Consider the following 27,037-nt stretch of genomic DNA (forward strand, 5'->3'; position numbering starts at 1 on the left):
AGCAGAGCTTCCAAACTAAGACTAGGAAGAAAAGCCTGGCAGTCTGCTACCAAAGTTCAGCCAGTCAAAACATATGCCTCACACAGTTTTTCATTCTGTTATGCATGGGTCACCCTAAGTCAGGGGATGACTCAAAACATCTAACAGTAATAACAGTGTGTGAGGGAGGACCCTGGAGAGGGGTGGGATGGACTCTGGGGGGTACTTTGGGGTGGACCTCTTTGAAGAGGAGCTAAGCCTCAAATGATGAGGGTGAGCTAAGTGACAGCAAGTGCAAAGACCCGAGGTAGGGGACAAGTCTATTGTCATGGCTGAAGCTGAGTGCCGAACATAGGGGTGTGCGTATCAGACCCTGTAGGACCCCTTCAGCCATGAAAGGGCTTGAAGGGTGCAGTAGGAAATCGTGGGTGGGTTTTAAACAGAGGTTCTCCCTTTGGCTTGAATGTGGGTATGGACTAGGGTTCATGCTGTTGGGGGATCCCAGTGAGGAAGCTGATGGGTGGGCCTGTCTGGTGGAAGTGGAGAGCCAGGGGCAAGCGGGGGGAGTGGCCTAGGAGCAGAGCCACCAGCTCTCCTCTGGAGGAGAGGAGGAAGCTGTGTTTGAGGTGTTGGGCTGAGGGAGTGGTGGAAGGCTGGTACACCTAGCAGGAAGACACAGGCAGCCAGGCTGGCATTGAGCAGGAGGTGGGATCTGACTTCTCCCTTCCTGAATGCTTTCTGGACCCTCCCAAACCCTCTTTCCTCTCTGAAATGGGGACTTCAGCCATCATGGAGGGAGGGCCTTGCCAGGACAAGACCTCTGTGAGTCTGCAAAAATATCAGGGTTCCCAGATTCGCTGTGATTCGTCCTGAGACAATTCATGTATTAGTCATAAAAGTGGCAAAAGGGGAAGAAAAACAAACTCCTTTCTCTCAATATGCAGGGATTCCTGGGGACCTAGCTTCACCCACATGGCAGCATCTGGATTCGTCTATGGGGTGGGGGCACTTCTGGCACCCCAGGTCCATCCTGGCAAGGCAGACCAAGTCTCCATTTCAGAGAAGAGAGTGGGTTCGAACTACCAACCTTTCCGTTAGCAGCCAAGCCAAGTGCTGAACTGCTGGTCCCACCCAGGGACTCCTTAGTGAGTGTCACCTGTAGGTGATAAAGTCAGAAGAAAAGGACCATAGAGGGTATCCGCTTAGGTCTGGGTCCAGGCATCTTGATTCCGGCTCTCCACAGGACTGGGGCAGACCAGGGGTAACCCATCAGAACTGGGCATTTGTGTTGAACTTGACAGGAGGGCAGGAGGGATGGATAGAGTGGGACAGAGCAGATAAGATGATGAGGGCTGGCTTCAGGCCTGAGTGGATTCTGGGTCCCCTCCAGGCTCTGACCCATTCTGTTCTCTGCCCCTCTCAATGCATCTCTTTCTAACTGCCTGCCTCTGTCTCCCTGGCCCACCCCCTCTGCCTGTGCCCTGCTTCCCCTCCAGCAGAAGGCAGACCTGGCTGTGGCTGCATTTACCATCACTGCCGAGCGGGAGAAGGTCATCGACTTCTCCAAGCCTTTCATGACCCTGGGGATCAGCATCCTCTACCGTGTGCACATGGTCAGTCACTTTCGGAAGCGTTGATTGCTTGCTTGGTGTGGAGGTTGGGGTGGGAGCCTCCAAGTGTGTTTCTTCAGCTCCTGGGTCCTGGGATACAGCTGAGATCAGGGTGACTCGAAGCCTCACTTCCTCTCCCCCTAGGGCCGCAAGCCTGGCTACTTCTCATTCCTGGACCCCTTCTCCCCCGCTGTGTGGCTCTTCATGCTTCTGGCCTATCTGGCTGTCAGCTGTGTCCTGTTCCTGGCTGCCAGGTGAGTCCCCTAACTGGCCGCCTGGGAAAAGGATGGGGCCCAGGAGCATGGGTCCCCTGCCAACCAATTGTCTCCTGGTCCGGCCCTCTAGGATCCCATACTCTCTGTCTCTTTATTGCTCTGACTCGGGGTCCCATTCTTTTCCCCTCTGTGGCTCTGACTCATGTCCTGTGGGCCTCTCCCCTTCCTAGTCTTTCTGTCTCTCTCAACGTTTGTCCCCACTGTCTTGCTCGGTGAGGAATCCTGGTGGCACAGTGGTTTAAGCATTAGGCTGCTCACCACAAGGTTGGGTGAATCCCTCCAGCTGCTCTGCAGGAGAAAGATGAGACTGTCTGCCCCCATAAAGAGTTGCAGTCTCGGAAACGCTCAGGAGCATCCCACTGTGTCCTATAGGGTCTCTGTGAGGCAGAGATGACTTGATGTCAGCGGCTTTGCTTTTCTGATTTGATCTCTCTGCCTCTTCTGTGTCTATGTGTGTGTGTGCCTGGCTCTTTCTGCCTCTTCTCTGTACCTCTGTCGGCCTCTCTGTCTCTCTTTTCCTCTCCTTTCCCTCTCTCTCCATCTCTTTACTTCATGGTGGTGCTGTCTCTTCTTCCCTCTCTTTCCCTCTTTTTCCTCCCCTTCTGATCCCCTAACCCCGTGTCTCCCCACAGGCTGAGCCCCTACGAGTGGTATAACCCACACCCATGTCTGCGGGCACGCCCCCACATCCTGGAGAACCAGTACACACTGGGTAACAGCCTCTGGTTCCCCGTGGGGGGTTTCATGCAGCAGGGCTCGGAGATCATGCCCCGGGCGCTGTCCACGCGCTGCGTCAGCGGAGTCTGGTGAGAGGCCCCACGGACAGCCCATCGCCTGGGGGATAGATGGGCTGGGAGCTACTCTGGTCCCCCGGGAAGCTCCCTGATGCCACTGCTAGCTGTGTGACCTTGGTGTCCTACCATCCTCTCCATGCCTCAGTCTCCTCATCTGCAATATAGGGAGAGCAGTGTCTACGTCTCAGGCAGGAAGAGTTCAGTGACGTTATGTCCAGAAAGGGAATAATTCTCATCGTAACAGGATCCATGCTGTCACTTATGTCTCAGGACATTGTCCTGGTAGTCATTATCCAGAGACTGAGATTTTCGGCCCTAACAGGAACCTTAGCTCTCTGGAAGTCTCACAGGACCCTGAATCTTGGACAGAACTGAATCTTGCCCTGAAACAAGCCCCCGCAAGGCACATGGGTCAGAGTGGAAGTACCCACTTCCCATGGCGTCTGGATCCACAGGTTTTGAAAATTTTGCATTAGTTGTCCATATTTTTTAAAAGAGCAAATTAACTCACAAGCCCAGATTTCTTGTTCTTCTTGAATATTGGGAAGCTCTGCTAACACTCGGCCTGTGTTCCCACCTGGTGTCCCTCGGCGTGATGGCGCTGAGCTGCCCCTCTGTACGCGTGCCTGATCCCGTACCCCTGATTCCTCTCACCCATTCCTGTCGCTTTGTGGCTTGACCTCCTAGCCACTTGCATTGACTTCCTCGGTGTCTTAGGGCAGCTGTAACAAAGTACTGCATGCCCAGTAGCTTAACACAACCACAATATGTTGTCTTACAGTTCTGAAGACCAGGAATCCAAATTCAAGGTGTAGGTGTCCTAGTTATCCAGAGCTGCTATAACAGAGCTACCACTAGGGGATGGCTTGAACAAACAGAAATGTATTTTCTCACAGCGTAGGAGTCTAGAAGTCTAAATTCAGGATGCTGGAAGACTGTGTCTCTGTCAGCTCTGGGGGAAGGTCTCTTCAGCTTCCATTTCCTGGTTCCTTGGAGATCTGCATGTGGCTTGGCATCTGTCTTTCCCCATCTCTGCTTGTTTAATATGTTCCTTTTATAGCTTGTAAGAAATTAACTCAAGACACACTCTACATGAATCTTGCCTCATTAGCATAACAAAGACAGCCCATTCCCCAATGGGATTCTAACCAAAAGCATAAAGGTTAGGATTCACTACATATATTTGGGGCTGGGGGGGGGAGACACAGTAGGTAAGGTTGATTCCTTCCGGAGGCTCTGAGGGACAATCTATTCCATGCCTCTTTCCTGGGTTCCAGTGGTTTCCTGCAGGTCTTGGCTTGTAGGGATGTCGCTCCAATCTCTGCCTCCATCATCAACAAATCGTTCTTCCTTCTGTGTCTCACTGGCTCTGTGTTTCTTGTCCTTTTCTTATCAGGATACTAGTAGGGTGGACCCTAATCCAATGTGACCTCATGATAACTTAAATAATGACATCCAAACCAGGTCACATTCATAGATTTTTAACTAATTGCGGATATGCATTATAGTTCATACAGCCCTTTCAATGTCTTTTTCTTCATCAAAACCACAGAAAACTTGGGAGTATACTTTGGAAACAGAATTGTCTCCCAGTTTTATCGTTTTGAAGACAGACCCAGAGAGCAGGTGATTTGCCTAAGAGCCTGGGTCCAGTTAAAGACAGGACAGGACTAGAACTAGAACATCTTCCCCCATGACCTGCACCTAGCTGGGTCCCAGTCCTGCTCCCAAGGCCCTGGATGAGGTCCTAGCATCCCAAAGGAGCACTTTCTCCTTGCTTTTTGTCCCGCCATAGTTCCTGTGTTGAGAATTCATTAAACAGTTACTTACGGAGTCCCTCGGAGTTGTATAACCCACACATACCCCGTATGAAGAGAACCAGCTCTGCCCCTCAAGAGGCAGTGGGACCAAAAAAGAAACAAGGACACAAATACAGGGATGTCACATTTTATCCATCCCCAAAGATACTGCCTCATTCAAAATTTCTTGAAGTTAAGTCTACTATTAATGGGTGGCAGGTTTTTCTCTTTCCCAGTAAGTGGAACTAACTACCTCGTGGCAAACCTCAGCAGTTCATATGGCCTGTTGTTGTTAAGTGCCGTCGAGTCGATTCCAACCCAAAGCGATGGGCTACTGGCTTTAAAATTCTTGAGTATACATGATTTTCCTTTTAACAGTCGTTTGATATTGTGATTTGGATGAAAATTGATAGAGCAAATTGATTTTTCATTCAACAGTTCATCCACACTTTGTTTCATGACACTGATTGAGATCCCCCGCAATGTAACTTGTGTTTGTCAATTCCATTCATCCCTCTTTTTGATCGCTTGCTGGTTTCTGAGCTTTATCCCCGAGCGGATGCTGCTCTTCTGCTTTGTACGGCTGATTAGTCTAAGGAGTGCATATTCCCTTGTGTTGTTCAATTTATTAACCTGTCTATTGTCGACTGAAAGTTAAGCCACAGGAGTGAATTTGGTTCTAGGCCTAAAGGGTGTCTCAGTCTCAAGGGTTCCACCTGCCTCAGACAAGTAAGCCTGGCCTGTCTTCTGGTTTTGAGTTTTGTAACACATCTTTTTCCCAGTCTACCCAGGACCTTCTATTGTGGCTCCTTTCAGAGTAGTTGGCAGTGGTAAACAGACATCATCTAGTTCTTCTGGTCTCAGGGTCATGGAGGTTGGAGTTGATGAGAGGCCATTAGTCCTCTGGACTAATTGTCTCCATGGATCTTTGGTTTACATCACTTTTCTTTGCTCTAGAAGGGGAGCACCTTGGATAGCTCCTGAGCTTTTAAAACCCTAGTCCCTGCGCACCAAAGTAAGATTTAGAACACTGACTTTAAGGACCATGTTACGCTAATCAACCTTGATGTCCCCTGATATGATTCTGAGTCCCCAAGTCCAGCTGCTCATACCCTCAAGGTGTTTGATTATGGCTAAAAAGTTTGCATCACTTTGCCCCTTGTATTCTCTGCTATTGTCTGTGTGTTCTGCAGCACGTAGAGTTTGCATATGTAAAAATACCCTCTGTCACACTTACATGAGGGGGTTCACAAAGTTCATGGGAAATGTGATTGAAAGATAATGGATTTTTTTCATGAACTTTTTGAGTGTCATCCCATTCGCCTTGCCACACCTGTTCAGTTTGCTTGCCTAGCTATGTATTCACTCATAGATGGTTGTTGTTACTGTGTTTGCAGAATTCTGTATATAATAGTATTTATATTTGTTGCCTTTAACTCCTATATTCCTCTCAGTGTCTTCGTTTGATTTGATGATCTTGTGCTGATCTCCATCTTATTTATTATATAAAGAGTGTTTCTTCCTATAGGTAAACATTTTCTGATTTTTTGTAGTAGGGATCTCATGCAATACTTGCCTTTTTGTGATTGACCAAATTCACTCAGCATAATGTCCTCCAGGTTCATCATTATCCTTGAATGCTTCATGGTATTCCATTGTGTAGATAGGCTATAGTCTCTTTATCCATCCATCCACCGATAAGCACTTAGGTGGCTTCCATATCTTTTTGCTACTATAAATAATGCTATAGTGAACATTAGCATACATATACCTGTTCATGTCATGGCTCTTATTTCTCTAGAATCCCATCTAGTAGTGGAATTGCTGGACCATGTGATGCTTCTATTTCCAACTCTTTGAGGAAGTGCCATGCCATTTCCACAATTGTTGTACCATTTTACAGTCCTGCTAGCAGTGTCTAAGGGTTCCAGTTTCTCCACACTGTCACCAGCATTTGCCGTTTTACTGTTTGTACATTTTTTGTTGTGTTTGATCATGTATTTATGCCATGTAATTGTTGTTGTTGTTAGGTGCCATTGAGTCGGTACCGACTCATAGCGATCCTATGCACAACAGAACTAAACACTGCCCGATCCTGGGCCAACCTCACTATTATTGACATGCTTGAGCCCATTGATGCTGCCACTTTGCCAATCCATCTCGCTGGGGGTCTTCCTGTTTTCCTCTGACCCTCCACCTTCCCAAACATGATATCCTTCTCCAGTGACTGGTCCCTCTGACAATATGTCCAAAGTATGAGAAATGAAGTTTGGCCATCCTGGCCTCCAAGGAGCACTCTGGCTGCACTTCTTCCAACACAGATGCCGTGTAATTGAGTCCCTATTTTTTCTTTGATGGTCTTGATAATTTTAAGTTTTATATTTAGGTCTTTGATTCATCTTGACTTAGTTTTTGTATATGGTGAGAGATAGGAATCCTGTTTCAGTTTTTTTTTGCAAGTGGATATCCAGTTGTGCCAGCACCATTTATTAAAGAAACTATGTCTTCCAGATTTCATGGGTTTTGGCCCGCTGTCAAAGATCAGGTGGATGGATTTACTTCTGGGTTCTCTCTCACCTCAGTTCCATTGGACTGTGTGTCTGTCATTATACCTGTACCAGGTTGTTTCCAGTACTAGAGCTGCTTGTAGAGTAGCAAGATCTGAGATCAGAGAGTATGAGACGTCTTACTTTGTTCTTTTTCTTTATTAGTGGTTTCCTTCTCCAAGGAATTAGTTTTTCCATCTCTTTAAAGAACAATGTTGGAATCTGGATTGGGATTACATTATATCTGTAGATCACTTTGGGTACTATACACATTTTCACTATGTTAGGTTTTCCTACCCATGTGCATGGTATATTCATCTAATTATATAGATCTCTTTTGGTTTCTTATAGTAGTGCTTTGTAGTTTTGTATGTATAGGTCTTTTGTATCTCTGGTTAGATTTATTCCTAAGGACTTCAAAAAGATGAAGGATTTAGGAATAAATCATCTTTTAGGTAGGTATCGTAAACTGTATTGTTTTCTCTTCAGAGTTCTATTTGAATCTGATATATATATGTGTCAATCTTAAACTCTGTCACTTTGCTTAATTTTTTTATTACCTCCAGTCGTTTTCTTGTTGAGTCTCTGAGATTTTTAATGTATGGGATCATATCATGGAGCTAGTTTTCATTCTTCTTGACTTAGTTTTTGTATGCAATGGTGACTTCTACTTCCCTTTCTTGTCTTATCGCTCTGAAGAGGACTCCCAATACAATATTGAATAAGAATTGTGATAAAGGGCATCCTTATCTGGTTCCCATTTATTAGGGGAATGTTTTCAGTCTCTGTCCAATGAATAACGTTGGCCGTTGGCTTAGTGTTGCTGTTAAGCGCCGTCCACTCATTTTCGGTGTTGTTTGTTGTTGGGTAGAGTGTTGTGAATGTCTGTGAAGTCAAGTTTGTTGCTTGGTCTTCTGTTTCTTTCTACTTGCTCTGTCCTTCATCAAAAGTGATGTATTAAACTCTTGTAGGATCATAAGATCAGCAGTTCAAACCCACCAGCCACTCCTCAGCAATCTCTCCACAGGATCTCTGAGTCAGAACTGATTTTATGGCATTTAACAACAACTATTATTGTGGATCTCTGGTAGCGTAGTGGTTATGAATCGGGCTGTGAACCTTAAGGTCAGCAGTTCAAAACTACCAGCTGCTCCATGGGAAAAGGATGAAGCTTTCCGCTCCTGTAAAGATTTATAGCCTCGGAAACCCTGTACAGGGTCGCTATGGGTCGGAACCGACTCGACAGCACTTAACAACAACAACATTATTGTGGAGTTGTCTATTTCTCTTTTTAGTTCTATTAAAGTTTGGTTAATGTATATTGAGGCTCTTTCATTGGGTTCATAGATATTTGTTAGAGTTATGTCCTCTTGTTGGAGTGACCCTTTGATCATTATATAATGTTCTTCCTTGTCTCTTTTGCTGGTTCTTACATTGGCAGAGGTGGTGATGTGTGCCACTGAGTGAGTTCTGCATCATAGTGACCCTGTAGAGGCTTTCTGATGCTATAAATCCTTACAGAAACAGAAAGCCTCATCTTTCTCCAGTGCATCCAATGGTATTTTCAAACTATTAGCCTTGTGGTGCACAGCGCAGCTCATGATTTACTACACTAGGACTCCCTGGTTTGTGCATAAGTCTCTTGTATCAGAAATTAATATAACACTTCTGTCTGTTGGTTATCATTTGCTTGATGTATGTTTTACCATCCTTTCATTTTTAGCTTGTGTTGTCTTTGTGCCTAAAGTGTGTCTCTTGTAGACAGAATGTAGATGAATTATAGTTTCTTTTTCATTCTACTGTTCCCTTGACTGGTATATTTAATCCATTTACTTGCTGTGTGATTATTGGGAAGTATGAATTTATTATTGTCAGTTTGCTGTGGATGTGCTTGTGCATGTACAATGTTGGTTTCTTAGTTATGGATCTTTTTTCTGTACTGAGTTCATTTTGTTCATAGTTTTTCTTATCTTTCCCTTCATTGCTGCTGTTTCTAGTGCTTACTAAATCTTTATGATTTTCTTCTTTTTAATTTTTGTGAGGTTTATTCATTTCCTCTGAGACTACCATGTAATTCATTGCTATCTTCCCAAGCTTAAAAGAGTTTGTTTTATCTTGATATCGTCTTGACAGCCTCTTCATTTGGAAGTTCTCTAATGATACCATTCATTCCCTCTCTTTGTTTTGTAGTTGTCATTGTTTACAAATTGACATCTCTAGTTCCCTATTTTCAGTCTTGTAGGTTTCTTTTATTTTTGATATTTCTATATGTAGGTTGATTTCCTCTTTTAACACTTAATGATTTACATCATTTCAACTGTTGGTTTTCAGTCCCTACTGTAACAAATGACCATAAGTTCAGTGGCTTAAAGCAACCCAAATTTAGTATCTTTCAGCTCTGGAGGTTGGAGATCTACATGCGACTCAATTAGCTATATCATCAAGGATGGGGAGGGCTGTGTTTCTTCTGAAGACTAGAGATGACCATTTGTTTCCTTGCAGTTTCGTTGCCTTTCCCAGGTTGTGGAAGTTGCCCATATTCTCTGGATCATAGCCTCTTCCTTTATCTTCAAAGTCATCCATGTAGCATATTCAGATCTGATCTCCTTTTTGTACGTCTAAGGATCTTTCTGATTACAATGGGCCCATCCAGATTATCCAGGATAATCTCCTGTCTCAAGATACTGAACTTAATCTCATGTAAGGTAACAAAGTCACACGTTTCTGAGGGTCAAGCATGGACATTGGGAAACACTATGTCTACCACCCCAAATGAAGCTTATTGATATTTTTAACATAATGATATAAAAGATGCTATTGAAGACAGATTCACAGGATGTAGTGCCAGGGAACAATAGAGAGTGGGCTGGGCAGAGAAGGCCATCTGAGGAGGTGATGTCTAGATTGAGTCTCTAAGGCAAAAGGGAGTAATCTGTGCCATAGAGAGGGAGGGACATTCCAGAGGGTTGGGCAGAGCCTGGGTGTGAGGATGTGGCTATGAGGACTCACAGGAGACCTACCTTCATAAATCCAGCCAAGTCTCTGGGTCAGGTAGGGGGACCTGTGGCCTTTACACCTTTACGCCTCAGCCAGAGATCATCTTGCTCTGGGATCTTACTGTCCAACTGGAAGTCTCTGCCCCTTCTCAGAAAGGTAGGCAGTCCTGGACATGCCTTCTGAGCCTTTGGTACCCGTCACTCTCCTCCACCCCAAGTCCTTCCCACATTCACTCATTTAATAAACGTTCCAACAAGTGCTCATTAATCTTCACAAGTGACCCAACCCCCGTGCCTCAGCAAGCTCATGGAAGTCAGGTTCCATTGGTGAAGCAGTGGATGGTTTGGTACCATTAGCCTAAGAGCTTTGGTTGCCATGGGAACAGCAGCAGCTCAGCCAGAACCCGGCTCCTGGACCTTCCGCTCTAGTTTCCACTGAGGCCATCGCCTCCACTAGCCACATGTGAGGTCAGACGTCATTTAGGATGGTTCTGACTCTGAGGTTGAGATTTCACTCTGCCCACAGCCTCTGCCCCTCCCGGGCACACCTATGGTCACTCCCTCCATCTCTCCTGTTCTCAGACCCCACCTGTTTTCACTTCTGCCCATCCTTGGGGGCTTCTGAGACCATCTCCCCAGCTACTTTTTGGCCAATGTCCTCAACTTCTCCCTAAACCTTTCTTTCCTCCCTTCTCCCCTCCTCTCCCTCCCATAGGCCCACCAAGGTCATATGTGACCTCCTTATTGATAAACCCAAGGAGCCCTGGTGGTGTGTTGTCGTTGTTAAGTGCCGTCGAGTCAGTTTTGATGCATAGTGACCCAGTATAGGGTTTCCAAGGAGCAGCTGGTGAGTTTGAACTGCCGATCTTGTGGTTCAAACCAGTCTTGTGGTCCTATGCTTATCCTACAGTGCCACATGAGGATTCCCCTGGTGGTGTAGTGGGTTGTGCATCGGGCTGCCAACCATAGGTCAGCAGTTCTAATCCACCAGCTGCTCCATGGTATGAAGATGAGACTGTCTGCTGCTGTAAATATTTACGTCTTGGAAACCCACATAGGGTCACAATGGGTCAGAGTGGACTTGATGGCAGTAGGTGTTGATAAACTCAGTCCCTGTCTTACCTGCCAGCCACACACACCCTGCCAGCTACCCTCCTTCTAGAAGTTTTCCTTGGTTTCTAGACCACTATATCCTTTTGACTTCCTTTCACCTCTTTGGATCTTCCGTTTTCTTTTTTATTTGACCTCCTTTGCCTTATCGCACCACGTGCCCCCCCACCCCTATATTGATGACCTTCATTCTTTCACACCAGTGGATTTCAGCATCCATAGATCTCACACTCTTTTGTGGTTTTAAATTTATTTTGTGGATGTTGTTGAGAATTTACATAGCAAAGCATGTACCAATTCAATCATTTCCACATGGACAATTCCGTGACAAGGATGACATTCTCTGACTTGAACAGCCATTCCTACCCTCATTTTCTGAGTTGTTCCTCCCCAGTCACATAAATTTACTGTCCCCTAAGATTTTTATCCAATCTTTTAAGTTGTTGATAATCATTTTGATCCCATATAGATAGTTCTTAGAAGAAAATAATGTTCAAGGCAGACAATTTTTACTTGTGGAGCTCAACTATTGTTTGGTTTTAGGAAGACTTCAGGGAATATTTTTGCTTTCAATTTTAAAGACAATCTCAGTGTAATAGTTTCAGGGGTTCATCTAAACTGCATGGCCCCAGGAAGTCTGGAGTCTGTGAGAATGTGAAATTCTATTCTACATTTTCCCAACACCCTCTTTTAGTAGCAGATATATTTTATAACACCACTTCCAACCCTTCTTTTACCCTGAGGTGAAATTCACTATAATTGAATCTACTTATACAGAAATTAATTTAAAACAAATCAATATAATACCTTAATTGTAATGTTTGTTGTTGTTAAGCACCGTCGAGTCAGTTCCAATTCATAGCAACCCTGTATAGATTACCAATCTTTATGGGAGCAAAAGCCTCATCTTTCTCCCAGAGAGTGGCTGGTGGGCTCGAATTGCTGATCTGATGACTTGTAGTCCAGTGCTTATCCTACAGAGCCACCGTGCACCTTAATTGCAATACAAAGGAGAAAAAGAAGCGCAGTGGTTTGTAATACAATAATACGCTACCAATTCATAAATGCTTGGGTAGGCCTGTGCCATGAGACACAATGCAATGTTCAGGTGTTTGTACCTACTCTTAATGAATAAGTAAGCATAGGACTGCAAGGTCAACTTGAACCGCAAAGTCGGTGGTTCAAACCCATCAGTCGCTCCTTGGAAACCCTATACAGGGTTGTTATGAGTCAGAACCAACTTGACAGCACTTAACAACAACAAAGATGCTTTCACAGAATTTGCTTGACACTTTCTACTTGACATTCTGAAATAAGTTGGTCAAGAAGTCTATTTTAGTAACAGAAATAAGTCTGATGTAGACCGCTCCATATGTCTTGACTCAGTAGCTCACATACCAGGAATGGAGTTGCTTATCAGAGACCTGATTTCCCCAGATGGTGAGCAGCTTTTGGCAACATTCCAAACAAAACAAAATCCACTTGTTCATCACTTAAATGATGGCTACGTTTCTGGATATTTCAGCTTATATTAGAACCATGAAAAAAAACCCACTTGCCTTCAAATTGACTAACTCATGATGACCCCTTGTGTGCCGGAGTAGAACTGTACTCCACAGAGTCATCATTGTCTTCTTTTGTTGTTAATTAGAGTTTATTGCGTTTTAGTTCCCATTCAACAATTTCTATACAAATTGTTCAGTGCCACTGGTTATGTTCTTCATAATGGTTGTCAATTTCTCTTGCGTTTCCCTGCCCCCATACCCACCCACTACTATTGAGGTGAATCTGACTCATCTCTACCCTATAGGACAGAGTAGAACTGCTCCTTAGGGTTTCTAAGACTACACATTTTTATGGGGTCTGCATCATCTTTCTTCTGTGGAGCAGCTGGTGGGTTTGAACCACCGACGTTGTAAGTAGCAGCCCAACAAAGAGCCCATTATGCCACCAGGACTCCTTTGACCCCTTATAGGAGTCTTCGATGGCTTACTTTTGGGAAGCAGATCACCAAATTTTTTTTCTGAGGCATCTCTAGGTAGACTCAAACCTCAACCCTTTCGGTTAGCAGCAGCCAGATGTTTTAACTGTACCACCTAAGGACTCCATGCCAACAAACAAACAAAACCTATGCATCCATGAATTGGAGTCCTGATGTGATGCTGCAAGACAATTCAGTGGACCACAAGGTCGGTTTCAACTGCAGGGTCTGTGGTTCAAACTCACCAGCAGCTCCTTGGAAGCTCTTAACAGAGTTGTCATGAGTTGGAACTGACTCAACAGTACAACATCCATGAACTAGGTCTTGCGCTTGGGTAATCACATGCCTGGAGTCACTGTGATTCAAACTGCGACCTCATGGTTGGATACCTACCTCACCCACCAGAACCCATGTTACCCCTCAGTCACTTTGACCATCATAAAGCCCCACACCTTCCCCATCTTCCCCAAACATCTCCTAGGGGACACATCCAATCTGGAGACCAATATTCCGTGCTCTCTGTGCCCTCTCATCCTTGTCTGGATTTGTCTTACTATTCTTCCCAATCCCTCATATCCAGGCATCTGAATGTCCAGCTAGCTTGGGCTGCCCCTCATGGGTGACTGATAAGTGTCTCAGTCCATCCATACTGGAGTCCATCCATTGTCTTTATTTCTGTATGACTCAGTCAGCCTTACTATAGTCTCAGGGCCTTGAGTAGGAGCTCTGGTGGCACTGTAAGATAAGCACCAGATTGCTAACCACAAGGTCAGCAGTTGAGACCCACCAGCCATTCCTTAGAAGACAAATGAGACTTGTGCTAGAGTAAAGATTTACAGCCTCAGAAACTCTACAGAAGGTCGCTATGAGTCAGGATTGATTCAATGGCAGTAGGTTCAAGTTTGGGGAGTGGGACCCAGTGAGTACCAGGCATGATGCATGTATCAGGAGTGAATGACAACACTGATGGGGGTGGGTTTGGAGACAGCTGATTCGGGGAGGGGTTATGTCACACCTGAAGACAAGCCAGAATACATCTTCTTCCCCCTGCCCACATCCCATTGGTCAGCCCATCTGTTGGCTCTGCCTCCATCCACTTCTCTCTGTGCTTACTGCCCTCACCTGGCTGAGCCCACACCTTCTCCACCCCAGGTCACTATAACAGCCTCTGCACTGGCTTCCCTGTGCCCTACTCTATTCTGATCATTGTCTTCTCCACACAGCAACCACAGCGGTCTTCTAAACACTCACATCTGGTCTCAGTCTCTCCTGCCTCAATCCTGTATTGACTCCCCAATGACCTCAGGTTGAATTTACACTTCTCAACAAAGCCTCCAGTCTCAGTCTTTCTCCAACCTGTGGTCCCTTGTCTCTCTATTTCTCTGTGGCCTGCTCAGGCCAGACTCTGCAGTTTCTCAAAGGCAGCATACTTCCTCCCACTTCCAGGCTTTCCCATCTGCCTGTCTTCCTTCCAACTATATGCCTGTAATACCTTTCTACCCCACCAGCTTCCTCCCATTCCTCAGCCTATGTGGACTGACTTCCTCTAGAAAACTTCCCAGGATGCTCCAAGTGTTCCCATGGCCCTCTGCTCTTAGACACTTACCAAAACAGGTCAGCTGATGACTGTCCCACTCCCCTAACTCAGCTGAAGGTGTTCTCAGGGCCTAAGCTGAGGCCTAATGGGCCAAGCATGAATGCTTTTGTCAAGAGTGGATGACAACATTGATTCAGAAGGTGGGTTTGGACAGAATTGGTTTCCAGAGATGTTGTGTCAGACCCTAGGTCTTTGGGTATTGGGGTTTTGGTTTTATTTTGTAGGAAGTGGTATCATTCATTCCCCTATCCACCTTCTACCCCCCAGGACCTAGAACTGCTTTTACATGCAGTCAGTAAATGATGGCAACTGTGTTTAGCAGCATCTGCTTGGGGTGGGGGCGGGGGTCCTCTCAGTCCTCACAGATCTGTTTGGTCTGCATAGAGCCAAGCTACTCTTCATTGACAAAGAAGACAGAGAGAACCAGAGTGTGACAAGTGGCTATCTTGGTCCTCCCCACTCCCCAGTCCGAGCTGAAGGGGTATCTCATTACTTGAGTTAGTTTTTTGCCCAGACAAGTAGAGCAAACACTTGTATAGCATTTACCCTGTGATGCTGTGGGTTAATGTGTTGGGTTGCAAGGTTGGTGTGAACAACAAGGTCAGCAGTTCAAACTCAGCAGCTGCTCCTCGGAAGCCCTATACAAGGTTACTATGACAACTCGACTGTACTTAACAACAACCTCTCCTCAGAAGCCCTATACAAGGTTACTATGAGTCAGAACCGACTCGACAGCACTTAACAACAACAACAACAATGCTCTGTTCAGAGCCCTTTTCACAGATTAACTCATTTACTCTTCACAGCAGCCTATGAGGACGGAACTGTAATTGTACGTATTTTATAGGTGAAAAAACAAACACGGAGTCCCAAGGTCACACAGCTAGGCAGTAATGGAACCAGGATTTGGGGATTTTCCAGAGATCTTTCTATTATTGATTTCTACTTTAATTCCAGAGGATTTTAATCCTTTTCCATTTATTGAGCCTTGTTTTAGGGCTCAGCATAGGGTCTGCCCTGGAGAATATTCCATGTGCACTTACTTGCAAAGAATGTGTTCTGCTGAGGGTGGTTGCAATGCTGGACAAATGTCAATTAGGTCCTGGAGGGAGGTTCATGGTCTTGTTCAAGTTCTCTTTAGCCTTTCTGATTTTCAGTCTACTTATCCTATCAGTTACTGAGAAAGAAGTGTTGAAATCTCCTTCTGTAGTTATAGATTCATCTATTTCTCCTCTTAGTTCTACCAGATATTATTTTTACTTCATGAGTTTTGAAGCACTGTACTTAGACACATACACATTTAGGACTATTGGGACTCTTTGATGAGTTTTACCTCTTTATGATTCTTTAAATGCTCCTCTTGTGTTCCTGATAACATTCTTTGTTCCAACATTACTTTTCCTGATACTAATACAGGTAATCCAGATTTCTTCTGCTTAGTATATGTTTTTTTTCTATCCTTTTGCTTTCAACCTACCTACCACTTCAAATATCTCTTTAAAATATTCAACAGCAAAGATGTTAGTTTGAAAACTAAGGTGCACCTGACCAAAGCCATGGTGTTTTCAATAGCCTCATATGCATGTGAAAATTGATCAGTGAATAAGGAAGACCGTAGAAGAATTGATGCATTTGAGTTATGGCGTGGGATTGGGATATTAAAGGTATCATGAACCACCAGGAGAGCAAACAAATCTATGCTGAAAGAAGTACAACTAGAATGCTCCTTAGAAGCCAACATGGCCAGACTTTGTCTCTCATACTTTTGATGTATTATCAGGAAGGACCAGTCCCTAGAGAAAGACATCATGCTTGGTAAAGTGGAGAGTCATTGAAGGAGAGGGAGACCCCCAATGAGATGGATTGAAACAGTGAATTCAAGCGTAGCAACAATTGTGTGGATGGTCCAAGACCGGTGATGTTTTGTTCTGTTGTGCACAAGGTTGATATCAATTGGAACTGATTTGACGGCACCTAACAACAGCAACAGGTCTTTATATTCAGAGATAGCACGTAGTTGGATTTTGCTTTTTAATAATGTCTAACCATCTTTTTCTTTAATTGGACTGTTTAAACCAGGGGTTGGCAAACTTTCTATATTGTATCAGATAGTAATTGTTGTTGTTGTCAGGTGCCATCGAGTCGGAACAGACTCATAGCGACCCCATGCACAGCAGAATGAAACAATGTCCGATCCTGGGCCAACCTCACTACCGCTGCCACACTTGACGCCATCAATGATGCCACCTGGCCAATCCATCTCGTTAGGGGTCTTCCTCTTTTTCTCTGACCCTCCTCCTTACCCAGCATGACATCCTTCTCCAGCGACTGTTTCCTCCGGACAATATGTCCAAAGTATGAGAGACGAAGAAGCTTAGCCATCCTGGCCTCCAAGGAGCACTCTGGCTGCACTTCTTCCAAAACAGATCTATTGGTTCTTTTGGCAGTCCATGGCACTTTCAGTATTCTCCTCCAACACCACAACTCAAAGGCAATCAGATAGTAATATTGTTGTTAAAAGCCATGGAGCTGGTTCCAAAAATCGCAGATGGAGGCTCTGACCTCCTCTCTCATGAGGGGGAGGAGAGAATCACCACCAGCATCAACCCAAGGCTGATTCCCATAAGGTGGAGATCAGACATAGCGCCTCTCTCCAGCCTGTTTACCAGTTCTGACACCAGACATCCCTCCCATGACGGTCTCTACTACTCTGCTGGGTTGATAATTAGTTGCATTGGCTGCATAGAATTCACAGATCATACTCACAGTTCTGGGGTTTCTTAGAGAAGAAACTGGTTGCAGTTCAGGATCAGGATATAGTCCTTTAGTGAGGATAGCTTCTCAGTCATACCCACAGGCAGGCTTGTCCCTTGGACCCTGGGCCCTTCAGGCTGGCCTCTGCCCTGCTGCTATAAGTGTTGCAAAGCTGTTTAGCTGCTTGATAAGTGCTCAGAGGCACGCCATTCTGCCAGGAAGCCTCCTACTCCAAAGACACTCAGTTCCTACTCAGCATACTTACTGTAGTCACCTTACTCCATGGGCTGGAAAACTCTTGCGCTGTCTCACACCATCTCTGGTGTTGCGGTTCTCTCTAGAGTCTAGGTCTAAGAGGTTCTCAGTACAGGGACCCCAGATCCATAGGACATGCTCCACCACCATCTCTTCTTCATGGTCGTGAGGTCCACCCCTCTGCCTCTGGGATGGCTCATTTTAAGTCTAGGAGGATAACAAAACTGACCAAATTTCCTCATTAGAGTTCCATGCACTCCATTTGTATTTATACACTCCATCTCCACAAGGGTACCATGCGCCTTATTTGCATTATTAGCAAGCTAGCCAGTTCCCTTGATTGACTCCAAACACCTCATTTGCATAGTAACACCCAGTCATTTGGTGGGAGTTAAAAAACTATGGTAAGAAAGGCCATATAAAAGCAATTCATACAGTCTCTATTTCAACTAGCCTAAAGGCAGCCTTGGAAACGCTATAGAGCAATTCTACTCTGCTCCATAGGGTTTCCAACACTAAATCTTTACAGAAGCAGTCATCTATCTTTCTCCCATGGAGCAACTGGTGAGTTCAAATTGCTAAACTTTCTATTAGCAGCCCAGTGCTTAGACCACTGAACCACAGTGCTCCTAAAAGCAGTTGTAGACAAAGCATAAACTAACAAGTATGTCTATGTTCCAATAAAACTTTATTTGTGAACCCTGAAATTTTAATTTCATATAATTTTTATGCATCATGAAATATTCTTACAATTTATTTAATTATCTACAAATCTAAGCACCAGTCTCAGTTTGTGGGCTATAAAAAAATACACAATGGACCAGATTTGGCCAGTGAGCTGTAGTCTACCAAACCCAGGTTTAGAATATTTGATTTTAATATAATTATTGGTTTGAATTTTCCATCTTGTTATTTGTTTTCTATTTATCCCATCTGTTCTTTGTCCACTTTTAACTCTTTTCCTACCTTCTTTTGAACTTACTGAGATTTTCAGGCTCTATTTTTATCTCCACTATTGGCTTGTGAGGTTGGCCCCAGGATCGGACATTGTTTTGTTCTGCTGTGCATGGGGTCACTATGAGTCAGTTCTGATTCGATGGCACCTGACAACAACAAATTGGCTTATTAGTTATACTTCTTTGTTATATTTTTCTTAGTAGTTGTTCTAGGGTTTACAGTAAGCATATTTAATTTATTACAAAATATCTTCAAGTAATATACTATTCCACACAAAATGTGGAATCCTAGTGTGGTGCTGTGGTGCTGGACTGCAAGGTCAGCTTGAACCTCAGGGTTGGCAGTTCAAACTCACCAGCCAATCTTTAAAAACCTTGTACAGGGTCGCTGAGTTGGAACCGACTTGACAGCACTTAACAACAACAATAACAACGTAAAATGTAGAACTCTTACAATAGTATACTTCCATCTTTCTCTTCCTTCCTTTGAGCTGCTATTATCATTTATTTTAGCTCTACATATCTTATGACCTCCACAGTACATTATGCTGTATTTGTGTGTGTGTGTGTGTGTGTGTGCTTTAAACAGTCAATACCTTTTAAAGAAAAAAATGTAAATGAGGAGTAATGTCTTTTACACTTAACTTATACATTTATCATTTCTGATGCTCTTCATTCTCTGTTCCTGAATTTCCATCTAGCATTATTTTCCTTTTGCCTGAAGGATTTCCTTAAACATTTCTTGAGCTGCAGGTCTGGAAGTTAATTCCACCATCTAAGTTGAAGATTTTGTTTTTCTTTGAACACTTCATTGCATTGTCTTGTAGGATTCATACTTCTCAGCATGAAGTCTGCTGTCACTCTTATCTGGCTTCATTTAAGAGTTTCTTTTTATCTGTGGTTTTCAGCAATTGATTATGATGTGGGTGTGTGTTTATCCTACTTGAGATTCATTGAGTTTCTCAGATCAGTAGGTTTATTCTTTTCATCAAGTTTGAACATTTTTCAGACATTGCTTCTTCAAGCATATCTTTTTCTTTTCCCCCTTCATCACCAATCACATGCATGGAAAACTACTTTATAGTATTACTCAGGCCACTGAAGCCCTATGATCATTTTCAGAGGTTTGTTGGTTTTTTTCCCCTAAGAGGGTGCTTTATTTTGATTTTTTCTATTGCTGTCTTTTAATTCCCTAATCTTCTCTGTATAATATATAATCTGTGTAATCCCCTCTATTAAAGTGCCCATTTTAGATGCTGTTCTTTTCCATCTTTGTCCTCATTGTATTCATGTTTTCCTTTACAGTCTTGAAAATTCTGAGTATATTTATAATAGCTTTCAATATACATGTTTGCAAATTCCATCAGATCTCTCAATTCTGGGTCTATTTCAACTGAATGAGTTTTCTCTTGATTACTGGTCATATTTTTCTGCTTCTTTGTATGTCTGGTAATTTTTTTATTGGATAACTGTTGTTGCTGTTGTTAGGTGCCATTGAGTCAGTTCCAAATCATAGCGACGCTACACACAACAGAACAAAACACCAGTCTGTGTAATCCTCATAATTTTTGTTACATTTGAGCCCATTGCTACTGCCACTGTGTTAATCCATTTCAGTGGGGTCTTCCTTTTTTTCACTGACCCTCCACTTTACCAAGTATGATGTCCTTCTCCAGGGACTGATTCCTCCTGACAACATGTCCAACGAACTAGAGACCATGTCGCACCATCCTCACTTCTAAGGAACATTCTTGCTATACTTCTTCCAAAACAGATATTTTGTTCTTCTGACAATCCATGGTATTTTCAATATTCTTTGCCAACACCATAATTCAGATGCAACAATTCTTCAGTCTTAAGCATTCATTGTCCAACTTTCACATCCATGTGAGGTGATTTAAAACATTGTGAATATTACACTGTTTATATTTCCGGTTGAATTACTTTATAGACTATTTCTAAAAGGCAATTAAGTTATTTGTGGGTTATTTTGATCCTTTCCTGGTCTGTTTTTAAACTTATTTTAGGGTAGGTCTAGCATGGCTTTTATTTGAGAGATAATTAGGCCCATTTCTAAGGTCTTCCTCTTTTGAATGTCTACTAAAAATGCCTCATGTATGCATTGAAGTCTTTCTACTCTGGCTGGAAGGAGCTCAAAAGATTCCTAGTCTTTTGTAAACCCTGAATTATTCTTTCCTTGAAAGTTGTTCTTGTCCAGACCCATGAAATTTCACAAAGTGCATGAAAGATTGCTATTCAGTCAATGACTCAAGAGAACCCCGTGCAGATTTCTGAAACTCTCTCTCTGTACAGCTCACTCCTCTTGAGTACTTTGTTCCACAAGCTTAATCCATATTGACTTCCCTGAATTCTGATCTCCAACTCTACAACTCTGTGAGACTGTTGGACTATTTGGATTTTCCCTCCCTACACTGCACTGTGTACCTGAAATCTAGTCTGGACAATGATAGGACTCCAATTGTTTTCCTTTTCTCAGAGATCACAGTCCTACCATACCTGTTGTCCTATATCTTTAAACAGATCTCTCCTTTAGTACACCCAGTCTTTGAGTTGTTTCCAGTGGGAAGGTATTTCCAGGCCATCTTACTCTCCTTTGGCTAGAATAGACATCTTTGGGGGACAAGATTTAGATTTAAGAAGTCCCACTCCAGAGTTCATGTTCTAGCCTCTCCACTAGTCAGCAATCACTGAGCCTTCTGGATACCATGGTCACTAAAAGAGAGTAACACCACCTGGGTGCATGGCCATGGGGCAGGGAGGCAGGGTAGCTTCTGCCTGTGCCTCACTTCTCCCTCCCCTCAGGTGGGCCTTCACCCTGATCATCATCTCCTCCTACACGGCCAACCTGGCCGCCTTCCTCACCGTGCAGCGCATGGAGGTGCCTGTGGAATCGGCCGATGACCTAGCAGATCAGACCAACATTGAGTATGGCACCATTCACGCTGGTTCCACCATGACCTTCTTCCAGGTGGGGCCACCCAAAACCTCTCGGGCTTGGTGCTGGGATTCCTATGAAACTCACGCTAGGGCTGGACACAGCTCCTGGACCAGAGCAGCTAGTTGTCAGTGACAACCAGGCAGGCTGTGAGCAGAAGATACATTCTTACTCTCTTGGTGCTGATGTTTGGCTGGGAAAACTGGACTTTTTCACTCATAAGATGAGAGAAGGAAGGTGGTGTGGGATCCAATGTCAGATCACTACTGTACAGACCAATGGTGGTCAGGCAGGCTTCTGGACAGTCAGGTCAGGAAGGATGGGCCAGCAATGAAAAGGACTAATCCCTTTGTATTTTGGGGAGAAAATAAAAGTAAAGCAAGACTGACAAGAAGGCTTAGATCAGACTGTAAGCGCTGCAAATGCCAGGGTGGAACACTTAGATTAGACTCTGTACGTAGGGGAAAAGCAACCTTGGGCGTGCAGTGGTTAAGTTCTCAGCTACTAACTGACCAGTTAATGCAAATCACCTATGGCTCTGTGGAAGAAAAGACCTGGCGATCCGGTCCTATAAAGATTATGGACTAGGAAACCCTTCCACTCTTTCCTATAGGGTCACCATGACTTGGAATCAACTCGGTGGCTCCCAACAAGTGGGGAAATGGGAATGGTTTTTTGAGTATAGCAATGACCTGCCAAGAGCTGGATGTTCCCTCTAAGGAGAGGTTGGATATAGACCAGGCAAGACTGCTGACTGAATGGTTACAGGAGAGAAGGAAGGGAGGTGAACTCCCAGGTCTCCCAGGAAGGAGTTGAGGCCAAGTCATGGTGACTTGGGAAGTGTGGAGCAACAGTGAGGACTTCTGGGCATCTAGGAAGAGCAGTGTCTGGATCTCAGGTCAAACAGAGAGAGATAGATGGAAGAGGGTGGCATGTAGCGTTATCATTCCCAGTCTGGCCTCCACACCCCTGAAAGGTGTTAAGTGTTCCCCAGAAGGTTTCCACTGAGCCTATGGGAAGTGAACTGCCCTATTTGGTGTGGATGTGGGTCTTTCTGAATCCAACTGGGCCCTGAATACATTTTGGGGGTTGAGCATCTACTTTCAGTTTCTGTGACTAAGGCCTGGGAGCACAGGGAAGACAGAGTTGGTATCAGGCTGAGCTGGGTCTGGTGTGAAGACAGGAAAGAAAGATTTGGAGAGACTGTGGACCACCCGTTTTCCCCAAGCCTTGAGTTCTCTGGGTCCACACCAGGCTGGTCAGTGTGGGCATGACTTGGAGAGTCATGTTTGGCCCAGTCTTCAGCTCTGTCTGTCTTCCTCTTGTCTCTTCTTCCTTGAGTTGAAGGAAGTTTCTTGAAGGTCAGGGAACAGGGCTCTGGGAAAGGAAGAGAGTGCAGACACCCTCATTTTTTTCTCCACTGTCTTCCCTCTGCCCAGAACTCGCGGTACCAGACGTACCAGCGTATGTGGAACTACATGCAGTCGAAGCAGCCCAGTGTGTTCGTCAAGAGCACGGAAGAGGGCATTGCTCGAGTCCTCAACTCCCGCTATGCCTTTCTGCTTGAGTCCACCATGAACGAGTACCACCGGCGCCTCAACTGCAACCTCACCCAGATCGGAGGCCTCCTCGACACCAAGGGCTATGGCATCGGCATGCCACTGGGTAGGGCAGCTAGTGTGGAAGGGGTCCCTATGCATCAGAAACCAAGATGTTTGAACAGGCTGGGGCCAGGCCTTCACAGAGGCAAGCTCTGTGTGTCTATGTGTGTGTCTGTGTGTGTGGCCTCCTGGCTGTGTGTCCTCAGGCAGGCAGTTTCACCATTCTGAGCCTTTGCACCCTTGTAGGGGCTGTTGAGAAAATCCAGGGAGCCTTTGCATGTGTAGTTCAGTACCCATGGACTACCATACTTACAGTCTTTCCTCACTGTCCTGAGGGTCAAGACCTGGTCTTACTTCCTTCACAGTCTCCACACCAAACCCCACAGCCTACCCCAATGCAAGTGCCACCGAGTCAGTTCCAATTGATAGCGACCCTGTATAGGGTTTCCAAGGAGCAGCTGGTGGGTTTGAACTGCCGATTTTGTGGTTCACAATCCAGTGCTGATCTTACAGCACCTCACCAGGAGTCTGAATAAATGTCTGTAAATCAAGGGTCTGGCACATAGTAGGTGTTTAATAAATCCTATGACCCTCACTCAATTATATCACTAGTCCCTTACCTGTGGTAGATGTCTATCAAATACCTTAGTGCATGACGAAATTAGTATAAACAGGCATATTGAGGTGTGGGGGCTAGAACCCAAGGATAGTTGTGAGAATCATATCTGAAAGTGGACGGGAGAGAGGTGGTCCAGGCTGGGGGCCAAGCAGAGTAGAGGTTTGGATGGGAATTCATTCACTCAATAGATGTGGCTGATGCCCTCGTGCCTGGCAGGCACTGAGCTAGATGCTGGGGCCACCACAGTGGACATGCTGCCAAGTACCCACTGCACCTTCCAGTAGACAGACATACAGCAGACAACATACAGAAATGCAGTATGATGTCAGGTGTGACAGCCACTCTGAAGGAGATGAAAGGACAGAGACTGTCAGAGAGTGGGAGTGGTTGGCATGGTTTCCAGTAAAGTTGTCAGAGAAGACCCCTCCCCCCTCCACCCCCCACCCCGGGGAGGCACCATTTGAGCAGAGAGCTGAATGAAATGAGAAGAGGAACAGTCCAGGCAGGGTGCAAAGGTCCTAAAGTGAGATTGTGCTTGGTGGATTCAGGGATCAGCCAGAAGGCTAGTGTGGTTGGAGCTGAGACAGCAGTGTGTGGTGGGCAAGAAGCCAGGGCCGGGGGCCGTTGGAGAGTTTTGAGGGAGCCATGAGCTATGTGTGACTCTGTAAGACTCCCACACTGCAAAGAGATGGAGGGGGTGGGGGGCAAGCAGCAGGGAGGCCAGTAGTGGAGATGAGGATGAGGTATAATGGGGACCTGACCCAGAGAGCTACAGGGGAGGTGGCAAGCAGTGGTCGGGCTTGAACTGGGAAGACCCTGGGGAAGCAGCAGCTGATGTAGGTGAGGGGGACCTTGGGGCCAGGTGGGCAGGGCTCAGGGGCCCTGACAGCCGATCCCCATCATGTGCCTGACCCAGGCTCCCCGTTCCGGGACGAGATCACGTTGGCCATCCTGCAACTGCAGGAGAATAACCGGCTGGAAATCCTGAAGCGCAAGTGGTGGGAGGGGGGCCGGTGCCCCAAGGAGGAGGACCATCGAGCTAAAGGTCAGCACCCCCAGCACCCCTGCCGTGTGCCCTTCCTTGACATCTCCTTGCAATCCTGGACCCACACAGCCCCAACCACTTGGCTGTCCCCCTCGCCCCCAGGTTTGGGCATGGAGAACATTGGTGGCATTTTTGTCGTGCTCATCTGTGGCCTCATCATTGCTGTCTTCGTGGCGGTCATGGAGTTCATCTGGTCCACGCGGAGGTCAGCAGAGTCAGAAGAGGTGAGGAGGTTGGCGGTGGGTTAGAGGAATGGGGATGATCGGGACCCCCAGGACTGAAGGGTGTAGGAGATGTAACATTGGGAGCCATAACTAGGATGGGAAGCTAAGGAAGGAGAAGGGGGATCATGAGAGGTAAGGAAGGGCCTGGGGTGTTCGGGAGGTGAAAGCAGCCCTGGAAGATACAAGAGGGTCCAGAAGAAGTGAGAGGTGGTAGGAGGGGCCGAGAGAACCCAGCACTGAGAGAGATGAGGGGCCGGAAGGTGAGAAGGGACAGACATGGCAAAGCAAGGAACAGGAGAAACGAGGAGTGGTGTGAATGCCGCTGGATGCAGCTGGAAGAAAACAGACTTACAACGCCATTTTCAAGGACTGCTGCCATCAAGGGAGCCCTGGATGCTCCCAACAATCACACTGAATCTCCCCCCTGCCTGTCTACAGCTGTGTTCCCGGGCTCCTAGACAGCTCCTTCCTGCCTCCTCTCTTAGCCATTCTCCAACCCCTCCTCACCACTTCAACTCCTACTCCCCTGATGGAAGTAAAGGAGTCAGGAGAAAGCATGGTCCAGTGTCCCTCCCACATCCGGTCTCTGTTACTCCACATGCCCTGCTAGTTGCTTTGAGGAACTGCCCATGCTCCTGTCTAAGAGAGTCACCAACCTGGACCCTGAACTCCTTCTCTGTCTCCTTTCCAAGAATCCTGCTCCTTTTCTACCAGTATCAATCAATCTTCTGCTCTTCAGTGAATCAATCCCATCAGTATACAAGGAATGCTCCCATCTTAAAGAAACTCTCTCTTGGCCCCACTGCTTCCCTTCCCTTTACAGCCAAATTGCTACTTCCCACTCCAATCCAGCTCTGTCCCTCCCCACTCCACTGAAGCCATCCTTGTCACCAGCGATCTCCCTGTTCTGAAGTCCAAGGTCAAGGCTTCGTCTCATCACATGTGAAATGTTAGCAGCACAGCTGATCCCTGTCTCTCCTCAGGACCCATTTTCCTCTTAGGTTCCAGGACACCTTGTTTTCCTTGTTACCTACTTACCTCTCTGGCCACTCCTCCCCTGCCTTCTTTGTTGGGTCCCTCTTTCTCCCCTCTATTTGTTGGAGGGCTTCTGAGCTCAGTCCTTGGACTACTTCGCTGTCTCTCTCTACTCCTTTGGAGATGCCAGCCACTCAACTATCTAGGTGCTATTCCTTTATTATTGAACACCGTGTCACAGATTACCCCAAAACACAGCCGCTTAAATCCCCAAACATGTCAGAGTGTTTGTAGGTCAGAAATTCAGGAGCAGCTTGACGGAGTGGTTTTGGCTGTTCCAGGCCTTGGCTGAAATTGCAGTCAAGTCATTGGCTACTCTTGTCTGAAGGCTTGACTGGGGCTGGAGGATCCATTCCAAGATGGCTCACTTACATGGCCACTGACAGGAGGCCTCCGGTCTTTACCACAAGAACCTCTCCACAAGCCTGTGTGAGTGTCCTCATGACACGGCAGCTGACTTCCCCCGAGCAATTGGACCAAGAGAAAGCTAAGCAGAAACCAAAGTATCATTTATGAACTAGTCGTATTCTGAGTCCCACAGACTGACCATGAGTCAGTGTCAGAGGGGTTTATGCAAAGGCATGAATACCAACAGCTGGAATCATTGGGGTAGGATCTTGGAGGCTGGCTACCAAAACTCTCAAATGTGTGTCTCCCACAGGGCTCTCTTTCTCCCCTGAACTCAAAGTTTTGTATGTCCAATACTGAACTGCCCACTCACAAGACAACACCATCTTTGCCAAAATGTGGGAAGTTACCCTTACTAATGCCTCCCTCTTTTACATCCAGTCTGTGACCTCTTGTCAAATGCTATTGGCTCTGTCTTCAAAACAAAAACTTGTTACATCCTTCACCATAATCACTCTGGTCCAGCCACCACCATCTCTTCCCTAGGCACCCTGCTT

General features: G+C 45.6%; 1 protein-coding gene across 1 annotated transcript in view; it reads left to right on the forward strand.

Moving 5' to 3' along the window:
* The window catches only part of GRIK5 (glutamate receptor, ionotropic, kainate 5), a 72,204-nt gene that overhangs the window by 43,497 nt on the left and 1,670 nt on the right, over positions 1-27,037 (forward strand). Inside the window, exons 12-18 of the mRNA XM_006871381.1 lie at positions 1,479-1,592; positions 1,734-1,843; positions 2,497-2,670; positions 21,476-21,641; positions 23,048-23,273; positions 24,745-24,873; positions 24,976-25,097. Coding sequence (XP_006871443.1) covers positions 1,479-1,592; positions 1,734-1,843; positions 2,497-2,670; positions 21,476-21,641; positions 23,048-23,273; positions 24,745-24,873; positions 24,976-25,097 — 1,041 coding nt within the window. The remainder of the gene's footprint in view (positions 1-1,478; positions 1,593-1,733; positions 1,844-2,496; positions 2,671-21,475; positions 21,642-23,047; positions 23,274-24,744; positions 24,874-24,975; positions 25,098-27,037) is intronic.

The sequence above is a fragment of the Chrysochloris asiatica genome, unplaced genomic scaffold, assembly GCF_000296735.1.
Source record: "Chrysochloris asiatica unplaced genomic scaffold, ChrAsi1.0 scaffold00168, whole genome shotgun sequence".
NCBI lineage: Eukaryota > Metazoa > Chordata > Mammalia > Afrosoricida > Chrysochloridae > Chrysochloris > Chrysochloris asiatica.